Source organism: Tetrao urogallus (assembly GCF_951394365.1).
Source record: "Tetrao urogallus genome assembly, chromosome: 9".
NCBI lineage: Eukaryota > Metazoa > Chordata > Aves > Galliformes > Phasianidae > Tetrao > Tetrao urogallus.
This window is the reverse complement of record NC_136822.1, coordinates 14,966,789-14,985,006: the sequence shown is the minus strand read 5'-3', so window position 1 is coordinate 14,985,006 and position 18,218 is coordinate 14,966,789. Positions and strand designations below refer to the sequence as shown.

Here is an 18,218-nt window from a genome sequence, read left to right as displayed (position 1 = left end):
GTGTGGGGTTAGGCTGGAGGCTGGGGCAGACACCCAGTGCTTGTCAGTGGTGGCTCAGACTGGGGGATTAGCGGAAGCAGCACAGGTTGGGAGCACGTGCATCCTCCTGACCCCCACCTTCTGCTGAGCAAACAGAGAGGCTGGGATTGCACAAGGCCCTGGGAGACACAGGGCAGCCTGAGAGATGAGTTACGGTCAGATTCCTGCCCGGGTAACAAGGCAAAATGAAACCTACGCGCAGTCCCCATCACGGCTGCTGACCTGCTTTATTTCACGACACGTGGCCCAGCTGGGAGCCCTTCTGAGAGGCCCGGTCAGCCCACCCAGCCTAAAGCAGCCCCTCTGCTTTCAGGGACATCAGCCTCCATGTAGCCCCCACCACAGGCACCCCCAGTGGCAAGGGACGGGCACCCACAGTCTCATAAAGGAAAAAAAAAACAAACCACAAAGCTAAAAATATCTGCCAGTAGAAATTGCCCCATCTGGGGCAACCCCGATCCCTGGGTTAAAATCCAAACCAGAAATAAAATGACGTCAATTTCAAAATTCAAATCCCCAAACTCCTGGCGGGTCCCCTCTGTCCCCGTGGGTGCTGGTGCGGCGCTGGTGACAAAGTGTCAGAGCTGTGGCTGGGCGCGCTCACTTCTCAGTGCTGGGCCTCTTGAGCAGAGCGCTGTATTTCAGGGGAACCCCGTCCGACTTCAGCACCACCTCCACCAGTGTGAAAATGGTGATCTCCTGCAGCAAGGACACAGAGGGGAGAGGGGATTTGCAGCGGGTTGCCATCACGGCAGGGTTTAGGTTGAGTCGCATTTTCTCAGCATCCTTTAATGAGGGAATGACCGCTGGTGCTCGCACAGCGAAAGGAGACCTGAGAAGGGATTGGATAAGGGATACGCAAGGGAATAGAGACTGCAGAAAATCAATGTCTGCTGCTCAGGAATGCACGCTGCCTGCCGGCCCCCAGATCAATCACTTCGTGCAATGGTGCAGTTTAGGGACATAAATCATCCATCAACTCTGCAACCAATACAGGACAACAAGATGGCCGGGACAGCTGGAATGGACACGTGTGGTGCTGGGGATCATGCCCTGGTGTGTGCCCTCAGCTCCTTCTCACTGTCCCCACGGTCTGGCTTTTAGGGAGCAGGAGCAGGCAGAAAGCCTCTCGGAATAACCCAGTCCAACCCTTCTTGCTCCTCCCACACCTGCTGCTCCAGATTCATCACTTCGAGCAAGAAAATTTCACCGAGATTTAAATGCATCAAAGCACTCAGTGAGGAGCAAAGCAGAGGGAAGCCATTCTGCAGCCATCCTGTGCTCAGCTCTGTGCTCCAGGCTCTGGGATGTGCTTGAGGAGAGCTCACAGCTGCTCCCAAGGGGAGGGCTCTCATGTTTTCTTAGGAGGTGTGGAGGAGTTTCCTCCATTGCTGAGTGTTTGCTTAACCAAAACGTGCTCTGCTCATGCTGGGGGCTTCATTTTTCAATGCAGGTTCCTGCTAGGGTGTAAGTGATACCCACTCCTGCAAGGAAGGAGGAACTGAGGCCACTTCAGGATGCTAGGGTGTAAGTGATACCCACTCCTGCAAGGAAGGAGGAACCGAGGCCACTTCAGGATGCATGCAGAGGCTTCTGTGAGCCAAGCACAGCTCAAGAGGAGAAAGCCTGCAGCAGCCCCAGGGAACTCTGCTCTGACCCTCCTGAGCTGAGCAACATTTCCCTGGGCAGGAAGGGATCTTCCAGGTCAGCTCTATCAGGAGTAATGCTCTCCCAGAACGGAGCTCTCAGTGCGAGGACAGGGTTGGATTGAGCCCTCCCATCCCCGCCCAGGCACCAGGCAGGGATCACAGCAATCAACACAGCTGTGATTTTACAGCCACGCCAGATAAACGTTGGCAGAGAGGCACCACTTAATCAAGCCAGACAAATGCGATTGCTCCCTCTGATTGAGTTACCAAGTTAATAGATGACAGGGACACAAGAGAGAGATTTCTAGATGCTGTTAAACCATTTGACGCTGCATCTCAGGAAGTCCGATTTTAAAAAAAAATCCTTCTAAATGGGTCTCAGCCCTGTCACATGGGTGGAAACCTGATGGCAGGGCTGTATCAGCAAGAGGGACAAGAAATACCAGAATGGGGGGGAAGGGGCTAAGCAGGAGCTGCCTTAGGCCTGTTCTTATTTAACATCTTAATTGATGATCTGGAAGAAGGAAGTAAACAGCAAGTTAATTAAATTCAGGAGGAAACTGGATTGGGAGGCAGTACACATAGCGGGCAGGGCAGAGTCTGAAGGCAGTGGTGGGGTCAGGCGTGGGGGCAGCGATGGGATAGAGTAGGGCTGGGTGCTGGGAGAAATGGGGGTGCATCGTGCCTCCCAGATCCATCCCTGTGTAGATCACGGGATGGATCCATGTGGTTATGAGTCCAACCTGTGCTTGGGGTCTTACCTGAGACACAGATTCCTGCTCTGGGCTCTCTGGCTCCCACATGAGCGTCAGCTCTGGCTTCCTCCCCACCTTCTGGAAGTGGAAGCCCAGCAAGGGCAGTGCCTGCAGGCAAGGAGATGTTGGGAGCAGCAGCCTGTGGCCCCTGGCACCCCCAGCCCCACTCCCTGCTTTGACTGCGGATGGCAATGACACTGCTTTTGCACAGAGCCCTCTGCAGCCCTGTAGCAACCAGGTTGCAGCAGCCCATGTGTCTGAGCTAAGTAAGTAAATCAGGGGCGGCTGCTATACACAAACAGCCCATAGATCATGCTATATGTTCTGCTTAAAAATGTCAGTGCCAGCCATATAACCCGGTTATTATGAGAAGCTCCTGTCACTAACTGCAGGTGCTGGCCTATGGCAGTGCTGTCACAGCCCCAGATACACCACGTGATTAAATGAAATGGAAGCCAGCTCCTTTCTGTTTCCTTGCTTCAGCCCCATGTTGATCTCTGTCCCCACAAATCTGCCTTCATTTCCTTTTAAGGAGACAAATTACCCACAGCGTGCAGTGGGGAGAGTTGGGCTGCTCTGGGCCCCCAAGCCCCTCCAGCTTGCTGAGGGACACCCAGTGTTCAGTGTGCTGAGGCAGCAAGTGCACTGGCAGTGTTGGGAACACTTACGTTGCAGTAGATTCGCTTCTGGACTCCAAACTTCAGCACCAGGACATCAAAGGCCTCATTCAGGACACCCATCACCATGGCCTCAGACTCCAGAGGACCGCACTCCTGTTAGGAGACAATGCACTCAGACATATGGTCTCATTTTTGAGTCATCCTGCGCAGAGCCAGGAGTTGGACTCCATGATCCTTATGGGGTCCCTTCCAACTTGGGATATTCTATCACTTCTGATCCTACACCAGCATGCCCAAGGGGAGCCCTGTCTCACTGTGCTGGTGACCAGGTCCTGAAGCTTGGGGATGGTCACAGAGTGTTCCCTTCTCTATCCCAGACTGAGCACTTATGGGGAAATCCGAGAAACCCCTCAAGAGAACACACCACTGCTCCTACCCTGACAAAGACGGCAAAGAAGAGGTCGGTGCTGAGCTCCTGCACCCTCTTGGAAGCCATCTTCCTGTCATTGCAGTGCTCTGCTTGTCGCTGGATGGCCTCCTTCTCCATCTTGATGGGAGAGCTGATACCTGGGAAGGAGATGAGTGACAACGACGGGTTCACATTCTCTCTTGCTCCAGAGACACTCCACAGCAGCCCGATGCCCAGCTCCCCCTGTGCACACTGAGGACACCCCACATGCCAAAGAGCTGCCTGGTGGGATATGGATCCCAAGCACTCAAGGCAGGAACCCAGGAGCCCCACCTGCATGGGACTCACAGCACCCACCAAGTGACGCGGAGAGCAGCCGGTGCACAACGACGTCTGCGTAGCGACGGATGGGCGAAGTGAAGTGTGTGTAGAAGGGCACGTTGAGGGCGTAGTGGCGGAAGAGGGTCTCGTCCTTCAGGACGCCGGTGCAGAAGTACAGAGCCATCTGAAAAGCGGTGAGAAGCAAGGGGAGGGTGTGAGAAAGGAGGACAGTGCAGGACCATGAGGCTGAAGGGATCTCAGCCAGCAAGACGGAGCCTCTGGGTTCTGGGTCTGGCTGCAGGCTCTGCCGCCCCTGTTCTCATCATCATGCTCTCACATGTTACAGCTTTTATTTTTACATCTGTGAAACAGCAGCCCTCGGGGCTGGGAAAACAACATAGCCCGAGCCCAGGCGGGGAGGGGAGGCTGTGGGGTCAGGGGGTGGCAGCAGGGTCACAGCACGGTGGCGATTGAATGAACCCGTTTAAAAATAAGAGCAAGTGATTTAAAACAAACAGGAGTAGGCAGCTCTGATTACAGAGCTGTCGTGGGAGCCACGGTTTGGGCAGCTGCATCTTCCACTCTCCAGCACGGCGGCGCAGCCAGCTCCCGCTGAGCAGCAACGCACTGATCCGGGCAAGTAAATAGTGCAGGTTAAAAAAAGCAGCGTCGGTCCCGGCCTTATTATGAGACCCAAGAGCTGGGCTAGGAGCTGCCAATTTCCACAACCCAGAACTAAATTGTTTCTGATGGACTCCACGAAGTATGGTCTCCACTCAATTAGTTCAGCTCCCACTGAACGTGGCTCTGCACGGTCAGGCAGGGAGACGTGCTCAGAGAAGTCAGAGAGATGCTGCCTGCTGTTATCCAGGGCATTTCCTGATGGATGTGCCAAGCCCAGCAGCTGCTGGTCCAGTTTTCAACACCGTGATGGCAAGTGATGACCCTTGCTGAGGCTGGGAACAACTCGATGTCACAGCAAAACCTCAGAATCATAAAATCTTACAATGGTGTGGGTTGGGGGCAGACCTTAAAGCCCATCCAACCCCAAATCCCCACTATGGGCAGGCTGCCCCCCAGCAACCTGGCCTCGGTGCCTCCAGGGATGGGAGATGGGATGGGATGCTCCTTTGGGCCATGGTAGGGTTACACGCTGGCACTTGCCTGCTACCTGTCCTCACTACCACAACAGCACTCCACAATAATACCAGCCTGATGTAGAGCAGATGTTTTCTCATTAGCAGATTTGACTAGTAAGTGGTCCCAAAGCCCCAGGGTCTGACTGCCACAATCCCAGGAGAACAATAAGGAGCCCGGAAATAAATCAGCCCCAGCCAACCCAGGCTGGCTCTGCTCTTGCGGACAGATTGAATCCCCGAGTGACTGAGCCCCTGAAAAATGATATGTCACTGCTCTTTCATCTGTTACGAGCTCCTGGTGCAGCAATCCAGGCAGACACACGCGTTACCCACTGCTTGCCTCCTTCCATGAGGCTGATGGCCACCAGCACGCAGCCAAGACGGACGACACAGCGTGCCATCAGCATGGGATCAACCCGCTTTTGTTACAGCTGGCTGAATGTGGCCTTGTCCCCGAGACACCCGCTCCATCACCTGGGACATGGGGCCTCTCTGCACCATCTGTCAGAGCCACGGCCCAGCCCTGTGTCATCCCGCTCTGCAGCTGCCAGCTCAGAGCTGTGCTCTCCTCCATTACAGGCTGTGGGGATGGGTGAACGGGGCTCATTTTCCCATCTGCTCCAGTAGCAGGGGTAGGTAGCGAAAAGTCCTCTTCCCACTTGGAAACTGCCCTTTCTGAGGGGCACTGAGACGGCCCTGCACTGCCAATCCTCTGCTCCTAGAACAGGAACAACAGTGGGAATCTCAATTGCTCAGGGTGTGAGGGAGCTGGTCCAGCCAACGGCATGTGTGAGGAGGAAATATGGAGTGCAGAGGGCAACACTGGTATCTTTCGCCCCAGCAGCTCCACAGCCCTTCCTTATGGATGGGAGATCATAAGGATACACCACAGTGTATCCAATTGCACAAGCTCACCCCAGACCAAGAGGGATTTCTGCATCTCCTGGCACCTGCAGAGCTAATGAGCTCAGCTGTAAGCTGGGTTTTGTCTCTTATGTGAGATGCTAGGCAGTCAGTCTGCCAGGAGAGAGTGGGCTGCACTGTGCACCTGAGCACAAGGACACCTTCACCTTCTAAGGATAGTGCAAGTTGAGTTCCTGCCAAAATCCTGTATCTCATGGAATATCTCTTCTGAAAGCTCCTTTGTTTCTTGTCTGAACTGCCTACTGCCTGCTATTTGCTCCTCAGAAGATTTCATCCTCCAACAAAGTCTGGGCTAGCACCAAAGCACGACAGGAGAGGGACCCCAGGGAATGCACACCACCTGCTGGTGCCTCCCACCAGAAAAGGAAGACATGACAGAAAGGACCAGGACAAACTGGAGCAGAACATGGGATTCAAGAGAACACAGCCAGCTCCAGAGGCACTCCCTGCACTTTAGAAAGCAGCACTCCTGAGCTGAAAACATATGCAAGCAGGTGATTTACTAAATGGTTTTGGTCCCCAATTCCGCTTGCAAGCATTAAGTGACTAAAGTACAGCAGGACTTCAGGCAACTGCTAATGAGTAAATGGAGCAAATGAGCTAATTAGAAGAGTGACAGTCAAATGAGCAATGTAGGAAAGATGATTCATTCCTGCAGCGTTTGGCAGACCACGGCAGAGAGACCATTCCAGCAACATGCTCCTTTCCCTATGGGGTAGGACTTCCCTCAGAAGAGGCTGTTCTATGCCCAGCAGCAAATGCAAAAAGACAGATGCCTCATAAAAAGGTTTCTGATGGTGATAAGCACCCAAGTAATGTCCTGAGCTGCAGATGCATCAAACATGACAATCACTGTAAGGAGCACAACGAGCCTCCAATGCACAGGCATTGACAGGAGGTCTCAGTCCAGAAGGTGACCAAAGGGTTTCCAGAGCTTCCCTGCTTCTAAGAGGATGTGCCTGAGTACCACACTGTGATTTGTGGCCAGATATGTGTTTAATGGATGTAGGTGATGGGCTGATGGTTGGACTAGATGACCTTAGTGGTCTTTTCCATTGTTAGTGATTCTGATTCCCACAACCCTGCATTGCCCTGATACTTGATTTCTTCTTGGACAAGAAACAAGTTTAGATACCATGACATGAGGTGGCATGAATATGAACCACAGAGCTTGTCACCAGTTCTTCATGGAGCAGGCTGTGTACTTGTGAGTCTGCTGGCATCCTGCACATCACCTCCGCTGTGATATATCCCAATACCACAGGGACACTGCAGAGTGCAAGAAAAGGCTCAGCCTGACCCTGCTGACCTTACAGCATCATCCCCTGCATCCAATCACTCTTTCCCTATGTAGTGACCAGCTTAGGTAATGCAGATGGAGTCAGAGATGGAAATGGGTCCCTGGAAAAGAGCTACGGATGTCTGGGTCTTACCTGCATGGGCCTGGAGAACATGTTGGTCAGCACTTCTTTCCTGGCTTCGGAGTATTTGTCAGCTCCAAATGTTTCGTTTAAGCTTTTCTGAAGGAGAAGAGAGACAGTTTTCAGGCTGACAAACAGTGCTCAGAACCCCTCCCCTGATCTGTGCCCAGGCCCCATCCACACCAAGAGCTTCAATGTGTACACTGATGGGACTCCAGAGGGACATGGGGATGGGTGGTCACTGCCTAGAGCTGGCGGTAAAGAAGGGTTGGAAGAAGAGTTCAAGATACAGTGGAGGAGCTGAGTGAACAGCCCTGCAGTGCTGGCATAACTCTGGCGTGGCTAGAGAGTAGGGAGAGTGGCATGCAGGAGACCAGAGGGGATGGGATTAACAGCGGATTATCCACAGTGCGGTTGCAGTGAGGAAGGAGAATCCTGGAAGCTGCACTGTGCTGTTCAGCTGGAGCTCAGCCTCAGGACACACTCGGCAGAGGATCACTCCATGCTTCCTGTGCTTTGTACACGTGACCTTTCCCAGCACTGCTCTCTGGCCCTTGCCAGTTCCCAATCCACACCCTTCCCTCCTTGACTTGCCCAGGATCTCCCAAGAAAACTAAGAAAGGAAATCTGGGTGTCCTCGCTCTCTGGTGCACTCACATGCAGGCTGCCCGCGCTGCTGAAGTCGATCTCGAGGCCGACTTGGTGGCAGAACTCCATCAAGTCATTCAGCAACTTGCTCTGGGGCGGTGGGTGGCGGCGAAGCAGCGCCTGCTCAGGGAAGGAGCGGTAGATCTGATGGGCCACGGCCATGTTCGCCAGCAGCATGAACTCCTCTACCAGCCTGTAGGGCAAGAAACACAACTCCGAGTTGAGAAGGGTTAGGAGAGATGATGCTAACAGGACTGAGGGAACCAAGGGAGGGAAGATTTAGGTTGCATGTCAGGGGAATGTTCTTTACAGAGAAAGTGGTGAGGTGTTGGAACAGGCTGCCCAGAGAGGTTGTGGCTGCCCCGTCCCTAGAGGTGTTCAACGCCAGATTGGATGGGGCCCTGAGCAGCCTGGTCTAGCATTAAACGTGGAGGTTGGTGGCCCTGCATGTGGCAGGGGGGTTGGAGATTCATGATCCTTGAGTTCCCTTCCAACCCTGGCCATTCTGTGAGTCTGTGAACCAGGGAGTTATAAATGAAGACTGGATTTGGATTGTGGGGTGCTGTGCCACCCTTGGGCTCAATGAACTGGGATCTCTAGGGCTCTGATCCCAGTGCCACCAACTGTGGTTTCCTCCCATCCAAGGGGCTGTGCCACCAGAGACTTGTTTATCTGGGCTCAGATAAGCAACAAGATGTGCTTAATTGGGCCTCCAGTTATTTGCTGCTTGTATTCTCCAGGCTCCTAATTGATCTTAATTGCCACAAAAGATAATAGATTTACAGTAGTAACGTCACACTCCACACAATGCCCAAGAGAGCTACTACAAATCAGGGCAGCTCAGCCCTCCTGCACGCAGGGCAGCAATTCTGCAGGGCTGGCTGCAAGACGTGGGGCAGGGTCCTGAATCCTGCAAATCCCTGTGCCCCAGGAGCATGGGTGTGATGTGCAGGGTATGCACGCTCCAGCTGCAATGTGCTCCCAGTCAGGGAGGACTTGAGAAGGGCTCGGAAGAGAAAAGAAATAATTAAAGACGAGCCCAGAGGAGGACGTGCACGTGCTGCTTGTAGTAAGCAGTGGAAATATTCATCTTTAACAAGGAGATCCCTTAACAAGATCTTTGTGGGCTCTGCCAAGGCTGGGAAGCGTACTGCTGTGGAGAGGTCAACAGGAGGGCAGGAGGGAGACCCTATGGCACAGCAGCACAGCACAAGTGTGAAGGGGCCACCAGTCCCCTAACACTGAATGGCAACATCCAGCAGGCCAAGGGATGAGGCAGTTGGGTGGACAGTGCACCCACAGCCTGGTGTAAGAGGGCTAGGTGCTGTGGACGTGGTGGTGGCATCCACAGCCACTTGTTTGAGCGGCTTCCAAGAAGGCTGAGCAAAACCTTGCTGCTCCTGTACAGCTAAGCCACCAGATGGCAACATCAGTCCCTCTACGGTCACCAGTGCCTGGGGGCTGTGGGACAGCATGGCCCCAGGGTGCTGGGCACCCAACCCAGGGCTGGCCAGCTTGCAGCATCCCCATCTCCTACATGCACTTCAGCCACCATGCCTGCAGACAGATTGTAGGGACAAGGAGACCAACAGGGCTGCAGCAGAGGCAGAAGGCAGCGCCTTTTACACCTGAAGGAGAACAAGCAGCAAGTTTTGTTCCATCAAATCCCTTCTTCCGTCTATTCCACACCTTCACACCTGGAGCATGAGCTCCCAGACAGCATCAAAGACAGCCACTGAAGGCTGCTGGTGGCACTGGGGACAGCACTGCCACCCAACAGCCAGGAGATCAAGAAGGAGGTCAATGACAAGAAGGTGTTCTTTCTGTCTGTCTTATTTTTGCCCCTTTTTTCTTAAGACAGCTGAGCCCAGAGCTTGGCTCAATGCAGCTGGCAGACAGGAGTGCAAAGAAAAATATTTCATGGCTAAAAAAAATGGAGACAGAAAGACGGGTCCGTCTGAACGCGCGCTGACTGCATCCCATGTGAAAGGCAGCCTAACGCCATCGCTACAGTTTCCTCTGGATTAGCTGAGCTATCCTTGGCTCCTGCTTCCATAAAATCCCATAAACAAACTGATCTGAACTTTTGCCCTTTCCGAGCTCATGCAAGGTTTCCTCTGCTGCCCTGTCGTGTGGGCAGGCAAGTGGCTGTCCCCATGTGGGTGCCTGCAGGTACCACCAGCCCTATATGCCTGCACTGCAGTGGGGAGTGCTTCCAAAGCTGTTCAACGCATCATTTAGTACGTGCACGCGGGAGAGGGAGGAGAGCCTGGTAAAGTACGTAAGCATCCTCTGCCGGCTCTTTCAATACCTGGATTTTGCTTATGAGTTATGGGCTCGGTGCAGGAGTTAGTGGGTGAAACTCTATACCTCAACTTATGTAAGAGGTCAGATCGAGTGTACAGTTTCCAAAAGAATTTGCCTTCAAGTTTCACACGTGAGTGAGGCACGCCAGCTCCTACAGCTCACCGAGATTCCGGGCTTCTGAGATGCTCTCAAACGCAGACAGAATCACAGACCATCGTGCTTTTCTGGTTGGATATTAAAAAAAAATTCTTTGCAGAAAAAGTAGTGGTGCACTGGCACAGGCTGCTCAGGCAGTGCTGGGGTCACCATCCCTGGAGGTGTTTGAGAACCGTGGAGATGTGGCACTGAGGGATGTGGTCAGTGAGCTTGGCAGGGATGGGTTGGACTTGGTGATTTTGGAGGTCTTTTCCAATCCTAATGATTCTATGAACCTCTGAGTCCAGCTGGGCAGGACTATGACACCAGTCAGCAGCCCCAAAGCCAGGCTGCTGAGCTGGAACTCCTCTTGCACAGCTGCTGTCAGCACCAAACATCCATGTGGCATGAGAAGAAGAGCTGCACACCTACTCCCTGGAACTGTGGTAGCAGCAAGATTATTATTTGCTCTGATCCTCTCCAATCTCTTGATATCAACCTTGAAAAACTACTCGCATCCTCAGTGAGCTGTTTTGTTGATGGCAAATAAAATATTGGTTTCTCGTGCCAAATCTCCTCAGAGTGAAGCAGGGCAAGTAAAATGCCTGTTCGGCTGCTTGTTTCCATAGCAATGTGGCCAGGCTACACAGCAGCCGTAGAAGTGCCCACTCTCCCTGATTAACTTGACAAATGACATTAGCAAAGCAAGGTTTGCTGCAAAGGAGAGAGACAAGGATTTTGTTTGCAATCCACTAAAGTGCACGAATGAGGCAGGGAACTGAACAGTGCCATGGGAAGCTAGTGCTCAAAATAGAGAGCCTCAGCCTGTCTGTGTGTACCTGAAAGGTCCCCAGAGACACAGATGGATATACTTGCTGAGGGCAGTGCATCACTGAGAGCCCACACTCTCCGCTGGCTGGAAGGGGATTATCGCTGCAATGCAATCTCATAACAAACAGATCTACAGCCACCTCCTGGGAGTGGGACTCTAAATCCTGCTGTGCTCACCAGGAGAAAGTCACCTTCCACGAAAGGCTGCAAACAGAGCGGTGCACATCCAACAGCAGCAGCAGTTGTTGAGGGAAAACAGCAAAGGAACGGCACAGTTCAGCCAGCACATGCTCTCCAAAGCTTTAAGTCCAAAGACACCGAACATGTGATGACTTTTTCTTCTTTTCTTTAAATCATGTAAATTTGTTTTTGATTACAACTCTTCCATGAAGAAAAGGAAATTGAAAGCAACATTAGCTAAGCCCTCATCTCCTGAGAGTGCAGCCAACGACAGAACTGTGCTCTGTAACCAGCAGGCAGAGTGGAGCCTGCAATGGCCCTTTTCTATTCGAAATCCTATGAGAACAGTCTGCTGTCCTCCTGTGACACTGCCCAATGGAGAGGAGCATCTTCAGCCATGCACTGCTGCTTGATGAGTTTTGAACATTGCATCTCCTGTTGTCCAAAAGTTGGATTGCTGCATTATACACAATGCTTGCAATGCCGGTGTGGATCTTCCTTTGCAAAAGACAACTGCCAAAAGACCATAAGCCCAACATTTTTTGAAAGAAAAAGTAGCAACAGGCAAGAAGGCTGGTGGTTCCTGGCCCGATGAAAGTCATTTGTGCTCCTTTAACAGCTGGCAGTAGCCTTGAACAAAGCTGAGCTGAATAATGGAATTACTCCACTTTCTGAGATTGCTCAATTAGCTCTTGGTTAAAACTGTTAACACTGAAACTTGATGAGAATAGCAGCTCTGAGGCAGTTTCACATTCATTTCTTACGAAGCTAGAATGGCTTTTCCCTCTAATGAACTCCTTTTCCGGGGCATAATGAATGTCCTTTTTATTAGCTACGGTGCCTTTTTGGTAATAGATGCCTAGAACACAAATGCATGGGAGGGTTTTCTGAATACAAATGTCCCTCACTGGCCACTCTCACACCTTCAGGCTGGGAATGCCATGACACCGCTCACTTCACTTTATCCAAATTAAGTGCGGTACAGTGGAAAACCGTTTAAGCTCCCAATCCTAAAGCTGGGCTACTGGAGGCACTGGGCACGATTAGGAATTAATTGCTTAAAGCCTGATGCACTGGGTTTGCACACAGGGATTTAGACCGCCAGACCTATTTGCCTAAGTTCCTTTGAAATTATTGACATTTTGCAGTGTTACATAAAAAGCTGACTTCATCCGGCAGCCCCGCGTCGCGATGGACGTTGGGGTGCAGCAGACAGCACCGGTGGCCATGCGACGCCCAGCATCCACTGATGCTCAGCTGAGTAGAAGGGAAATGCCTTGGCGTGGAGCTCCTCAGCCTCATCTGTGGGTTTGGTGATGGCCCCACATCCCACCTTGGGCTGAGCGTGGAAGGAAACAGTGCTGAAGTGAAGAGAGACTTGCAGAGGACACGGCACCTGCGGGCTGCGCCTCCTCATTAAAAGTTAATATGACTGCAGTCTGCTCCTTCTCATGCAAATTGGTGACAACCTTCAGGCTCCTTGCATGGAACTGATGTGTCCTCCTGTGCAAAACTGCACCTTGAGCTGTACCAGGTGCACAGAGCCACTGGCTCATGGAGCTCTCAAGTCTCCAAGGAGCTGCAAAAGGATGATCAGAGCCCTGCAGAGCTGCAGGGAGGGACAACCAGGGACCACAAACACCTACCACTAAATGCTGCGTTCAGCCAATGGGTCTAATGGGGAGCAATCACCACCTGGGCTGGAAAAGCTCACTGCTGGAAATGCATTAGGATGCTCCTGAGCTGAGGTGGTGCCCAGCAAAACAACGCAGAGCCGGGCCAGGTCTGGGACAGAGCTCAGGAGAGGGGAAACACCCTACAGACCGGATCCCGACGGAGGACTGAGGACTGGCGGCCCACATTCCTGAAACTTACAGCCTGATAGAGGACTGGCTCTGAAAGCAGAGCTTATGACACGAATCCTCTCATAGACACATAATATTAATGTCATCCAGAGTCCGACTAAGAGGGGAATGGAAAGAATTCCTGAAGAAATGCAGACAGCCCCTCTCCTGACGTGAGAGCCTCCAGCCCCACGCATCAGCCCAGCACGGCCTGTTATCAGGCTGTGTTTCCTACTGAAATGAGGAAGCAGGAATGAAAGGCACTTTTCCTCACAGTTAAAAGTTTATGCCAATGATTTATGGGTCAGAAAAATTAGCAAGTCTGCTGCTGAGTGCTCCGTACAGCAGCATGTGTTACATGGCTGCTGACCAGAAATGCCAAGACCCATTAGGGGGAAGCAAAGGGCAGCACGATGGAAAGTTAAAGATGCTTTTTGCCCATTTAATTAATTAGTTGGGTCTTTTTTCCATCCCCTGCAGCCTTCATTAATGTAACGCTGAAGTGAAGGAATATTAACAATTCAGACAACACATTAATATTAACACAACACCTGCAAAATGCAAATGTAAGTCCATTAGGTAAACAGATGATCTTAAGCCATTGAGGCAGAAATAACACTCTGACATTTCCAAGCAGGAGTACACTGTCCATCACTGATGCTCCATTATAAAGCCACAGCCCCTGTATGCAGGGGGCTCCTGATCTGTTACTGGGCCCTCGAAGGATGAGAAAAACTTGCATTTCTATGAAGATATTTGCCATATGGAACGTGTCTTACTAACGCCGTGTCATGAACCAGAAAGATCAAAAGGGACTTTTAAAGGGATTTTATCTCTGTGCTAGCAAGGGATGGAGATAAAACCTGAAGCTAAGAGCTTGTAAATATTAACCTTCTCTTGGGATTGCTCCAGAAAGTGAGCTTTCTATTATTGTGGTTTAAGCTGAGACAAATTTTCAGTATGGGGAAAAACACCTTCAGAACAGACAGTGCAACAGGGAGTCACCTGGAACTGCCACCAATGCCTTCCCATTCCACATCCCCATCAGTTAATGCTCTACAGCCCCTGCAGCTAAGAAGACGTAGACCTTACGTGCATCTCTCCCTTGAGCCTTTGGCTGTGCTTTTTCCCAGCTTACTTGACACTGAAGAGTTGATTACTTCCAAAGAACAAGACAAACTCACAGGCAAAGGGAAAATAAAACAGATGTGTTAGGCATCCCAGACTGGTAGCATACCCTGAGATGGGCAGTGTCTGGGTTGGGCATTCAACCTGGACGTGACCCAGGGACAAACAAGCAGGAGAGTGAGAAAGTTCATGAGGAGATGAACAAGAAAAGCAAGCTAAAAAAAAAGTTTTAAAAGACCAAAATCATGCAGAGTAATCTAAATAATATGGCAGCCAAAGGCAGCAGTGGAACAACAACCCAACACGTGCCCCTTGATGCTGATGAAGCCAGGCAGTGACTTGCCAAGTGAGCCCCTCTCCTGTTCAGCGCAGGATAACTTCAAAGCTGGACCAGGTTGGCCTTTTGCAGCTGAGTTCTAGCAGTCTCCAAGGATAACTATCCCACAGCCCCTCTGGGTCTCTGATCCAGTTCCTAACCACGCTTGTAAGTGTTGTTCGAGCTTATAGGAAAACAAGCACGGAGCAGGGCTCCCAGCGCTGCCCATCGCCGCTCTGTTTCAACCTCAGAGCTGCCGTTGTAGCACTGAGTGTGGGCAGGTTAAGGGGAACAGTTGTATCAATACAGAGCGAGGGATCCAGCTGGCCTCGCAGCTGTTATTCTTGGTCTGCAGCAATGGTGAAGCACAACAAATGAACGCTCTGGTTACAGAGGCTTTCAAAGACATGGAAACCCTAGGGGGAGGGGAGCAAGGTACGTCCACATCGGGTTAAAACAACCCGTAACAGTTGGCCAGAGGATGAAAAGGAAACAGGCGACGCGGGATTTGGGGGTGCTGTTTTCTAAGTAGGGACTACTGGAGTACTTCAGATAACTTCTGCTTTCAGGCAACCTCTTGGCAGATGTAAACATCCCAGAAGGTTTTACATCCAGCTCCTACAATCTTAAACTAAATATTAGGTGAGAAAAACATGCTTCTGAAGAAAAGTCAGGCATAGCTCTGAGTGAAAAACAATGAGCAGGAAAATGAATGTTATCAGCTTTGCTGAATATACAACCAACAACTGTTTTCTTTCCTAAAAATAAAGCCAAGGGAATGAAATGCAAAGAAATGAGTGGGATGGAAAAGCAGCAGGAAATGGAGGCCATCCCCCCCCACCCCACATTTCCCCTGCCTGGCCCCAGTGGTCAGGCTCAGAGCTGTAAACCCCTGACAGCGCCTTACCTCCCTTTACAGCAGGACAGGGTTGGGGTACAGTAGGTCTTTTCCATCTGTAACTTCTCTCTCTTGACATTTATGTGCCTTCATTTGATTTATTGGCACAGGGCTGTGAAGAGCCTGGCTTGCTCTGAGGACAGCCTGAAGTTAACTTGGTGTAAGGACAGGCTGAGATTAAAGGCAGCAATGCAGCATCACCACCCCATCCATTACCAGAAAATATTCAGGCTTGAATTTATAGTCACGTTCCAGCAAGCCCACACATCGCAGCAGGCTGAAATTAGCCTTGTTTACACAGTGGGATAGTGAAGAAGCAGCTAAACATCCTACTGATGTTGGGCACGGAACTGAGAGCGCCCAGCAGCACAAGAACAGAGATGTATAGAGGAGGGGGCATGGCTGTAGCACCTCCAGCTGATAAAGGACACAGGTGTGATGAAGGAGAGCCCTTGCAATGCTACCTTCCAGAGTTCAATAGCACAGATCAAACTTCTGAAAAAATCTACCATCACCAAAAAGCAGACACACAGATCTGTCAGCACATTTGCGAGGCTGAAATCAACAGATCTCAGCACTGGATCACGATAAGATTTGCAACACAGGCATCTTGCAGAGCCTTGGCAGTGTCTTTTAATCCTTGGAAAAGGAGCACTTCAGGCATCGATTCTTGCCTTTGCATTGAGTGTTGCAAAGCCAGAACAACAAGCTCTTTTGGAGCATGGGGCATATCCTAAGATGCCCCAGAGCCCTCTCGTCCTACAGACACTGAATAGTAATCTCCACATGACAAAACAGAAATAAAGCCATATATCCCCACGTCTTGGCAAGCCTCCAGTCCAGGCCTGACAGATACCTGGCCCAGAGTGCTGCATCTCTCCAGCAGCTTAACCCTCGAACGAACAGTTCAGAAAGAAGCACAATATTAAATCTGCTTTTTGTTTCTACATCGCCATCCTGCATTGGAGGGCAATGCCCTCCTCTTCCTCAGTGCCTGGATCTGATGCTCCACATTGGGAAACCACCATGGAAAGTCAACTGCAAAGACCCTGCTATTGGAAGTGCAAGAGTGTTTCCAGCCCTGGCCTCGCATGTCCTCAGTACTACAGATGGAGTGACTCAGGCTCCCGTGGTGGCTGGATCCCAACCAGCCATATTCCTTCCTGGCAGCCCAGCTCAGCCTTCATAGCACTGCTCAGCAATGGGAATGACTCTGGCCACCAGCTCTATCCACTTGGCTAACCATTTGCAAATCTGAGTAGCGCCAACCTGAAACTGCCCATGTGCACAGAGTGCACTGCATCCTCCAACATCAGGTTGGACAGTGAGGTCCCTTATCATTCCCAAGTTCTGAAAATACCCTGGGATGGGGAAAAAACAAGGGTGCACAATGCCTGCTGCCTCCCTGCAGGTCCCTGATGTTCTGGTCACACACATGTGAACACACTGAGATCTGGGGAAGCCAAACACAGTGCCATGTCCTTTCTGGAGTCTGACCCCAGAAGATCCCCAACTCTCCATCAAGAACTGTTCAACAACTGAGTGTGCCCCTCAGCCACAGAGGTGGCACCAATCCCATTTTGGCCTGAGCTTGCTCCATAACACACCAAGATACATCTCATACTGAAAGAAAGCTCTTCAGAACTGATGTACAAACAGGCTGAACGTCAAAGCATGGGAAATGCAGCTCATGGTACGTGCAGCCCAGGCACACCATGCCCTCTGTGAGAGCCACTCTCCCATTGTTATTTAACATCCTGTAAGTTTCAGCCAGCAATGCAGTCTCCCATCCGTGCCCCGAACTGGCCTGGGAATGGCTGGGAAGAAGAAAGGGAGCTTGAAATGAACTGTGGAAAGATTTAAGTGCTCTCTCTGCTGCTTTCCAATACAATTTTCCACTTGGGGCAAGGGAAGGGAAGGAGGAGAGCCTGACAGCAGTTTAGAGCCAGTCACAGTTGTGACAGGTTCTTCTTTTCCATTTCCAACCAGCTCACAGACAGAAGGAGGACTTTAACCTCCATTAATTATCACTGCCTTATTCCAGGGTTTCAGAGAAGCAATGGCAAACTCTTAGGACCAGTTACGAGCAGGTTTTACCTCAAACTGTGCTATTCAGCTTAACACAGTACAACTCCATCATTCATAAAAGAGCCAGCACAACTCTCCTTACAGCAACCCTGCAGCTGAGAGCCACTGCATACCAATACTGCCAGAGAAGAGGATTTCACAAACGATTCTTTGCACTCTAGGCTGAGAACAGGTTAACACCCATTTAGCAAACATCTCTGTTGTACATCCAGAATGGAGCTTGACAGGAACACATCCCTCCTGCTTGTTCTCTGCTTACCAGGGACTGCTACTGCAACGCTACCACCACGTGGAGTTTATTGTGCTTATCAGCACTGATCACTGCATCTGCAGCTTAAAAGTGTGAATGAGTTGTTCAGGGAGATAAGAGCAGCTTGCATGCATTCAGCCCTCATGCAGTTGGGTCCAGACTGTGAAACATTGCTATGTGCTTCCTCCCACTGTTGGGCTCCATACAAATTATCAAAGATCACTATAAAAAAATCAGCCGTACCAAGACGTGCCTGCACAGGCACTCAGTGTGCCCCACCTCAGCCACTCTGTGCTCCTGGACTTGGCACCCACTG

The 18,218-nt window shown here is 51.1% G+C and overlaps 1 protein-coding gene across 1 annotated transcript in view; it reads right to left on the bottom strand.

The window, feature by feature from the left end:
• Window positions 1-639: 639 nt before the first annotated feature.
• DIS3L2 (DIS3 like 3'-5' exoribonuclease 2) overlaps window positions 640-18,218 on the bottom strand; it is a gene marked incomplete at both ends in the record, with an annotated part of 163,372 nt that continues 145,793 nt past the window's right edge. Inside the window, 7 exons of the mRNA XM_079540028.1 lie at window positions 640-738; window positions 2,450-2,551; window positions 3,112-3,216; window positions 3,500-3,630; window positions 3,830-3,977; window positions 7,290-7,376; window positions 7,935-8,118. Coding sequence (XP_079396154.1) covers window positions 640-738; window positions 2,450-2,551; window positions 3,112-3,216; window positions 3,500-3,630; window positions 3,830-3,977; window positions 7,290-7,376; window positions 7,935-8,118 — 856 coding nt within the window. The remainder of the gene's footprint in view (window positions 739-2,449; window positions 2,552-3,111; window positions 3,217-3,499; window positions 3,631-3,829; window positions 3,978-7,289; window positions 7,377-7,934; window positions 8,119-18,218) is intronic.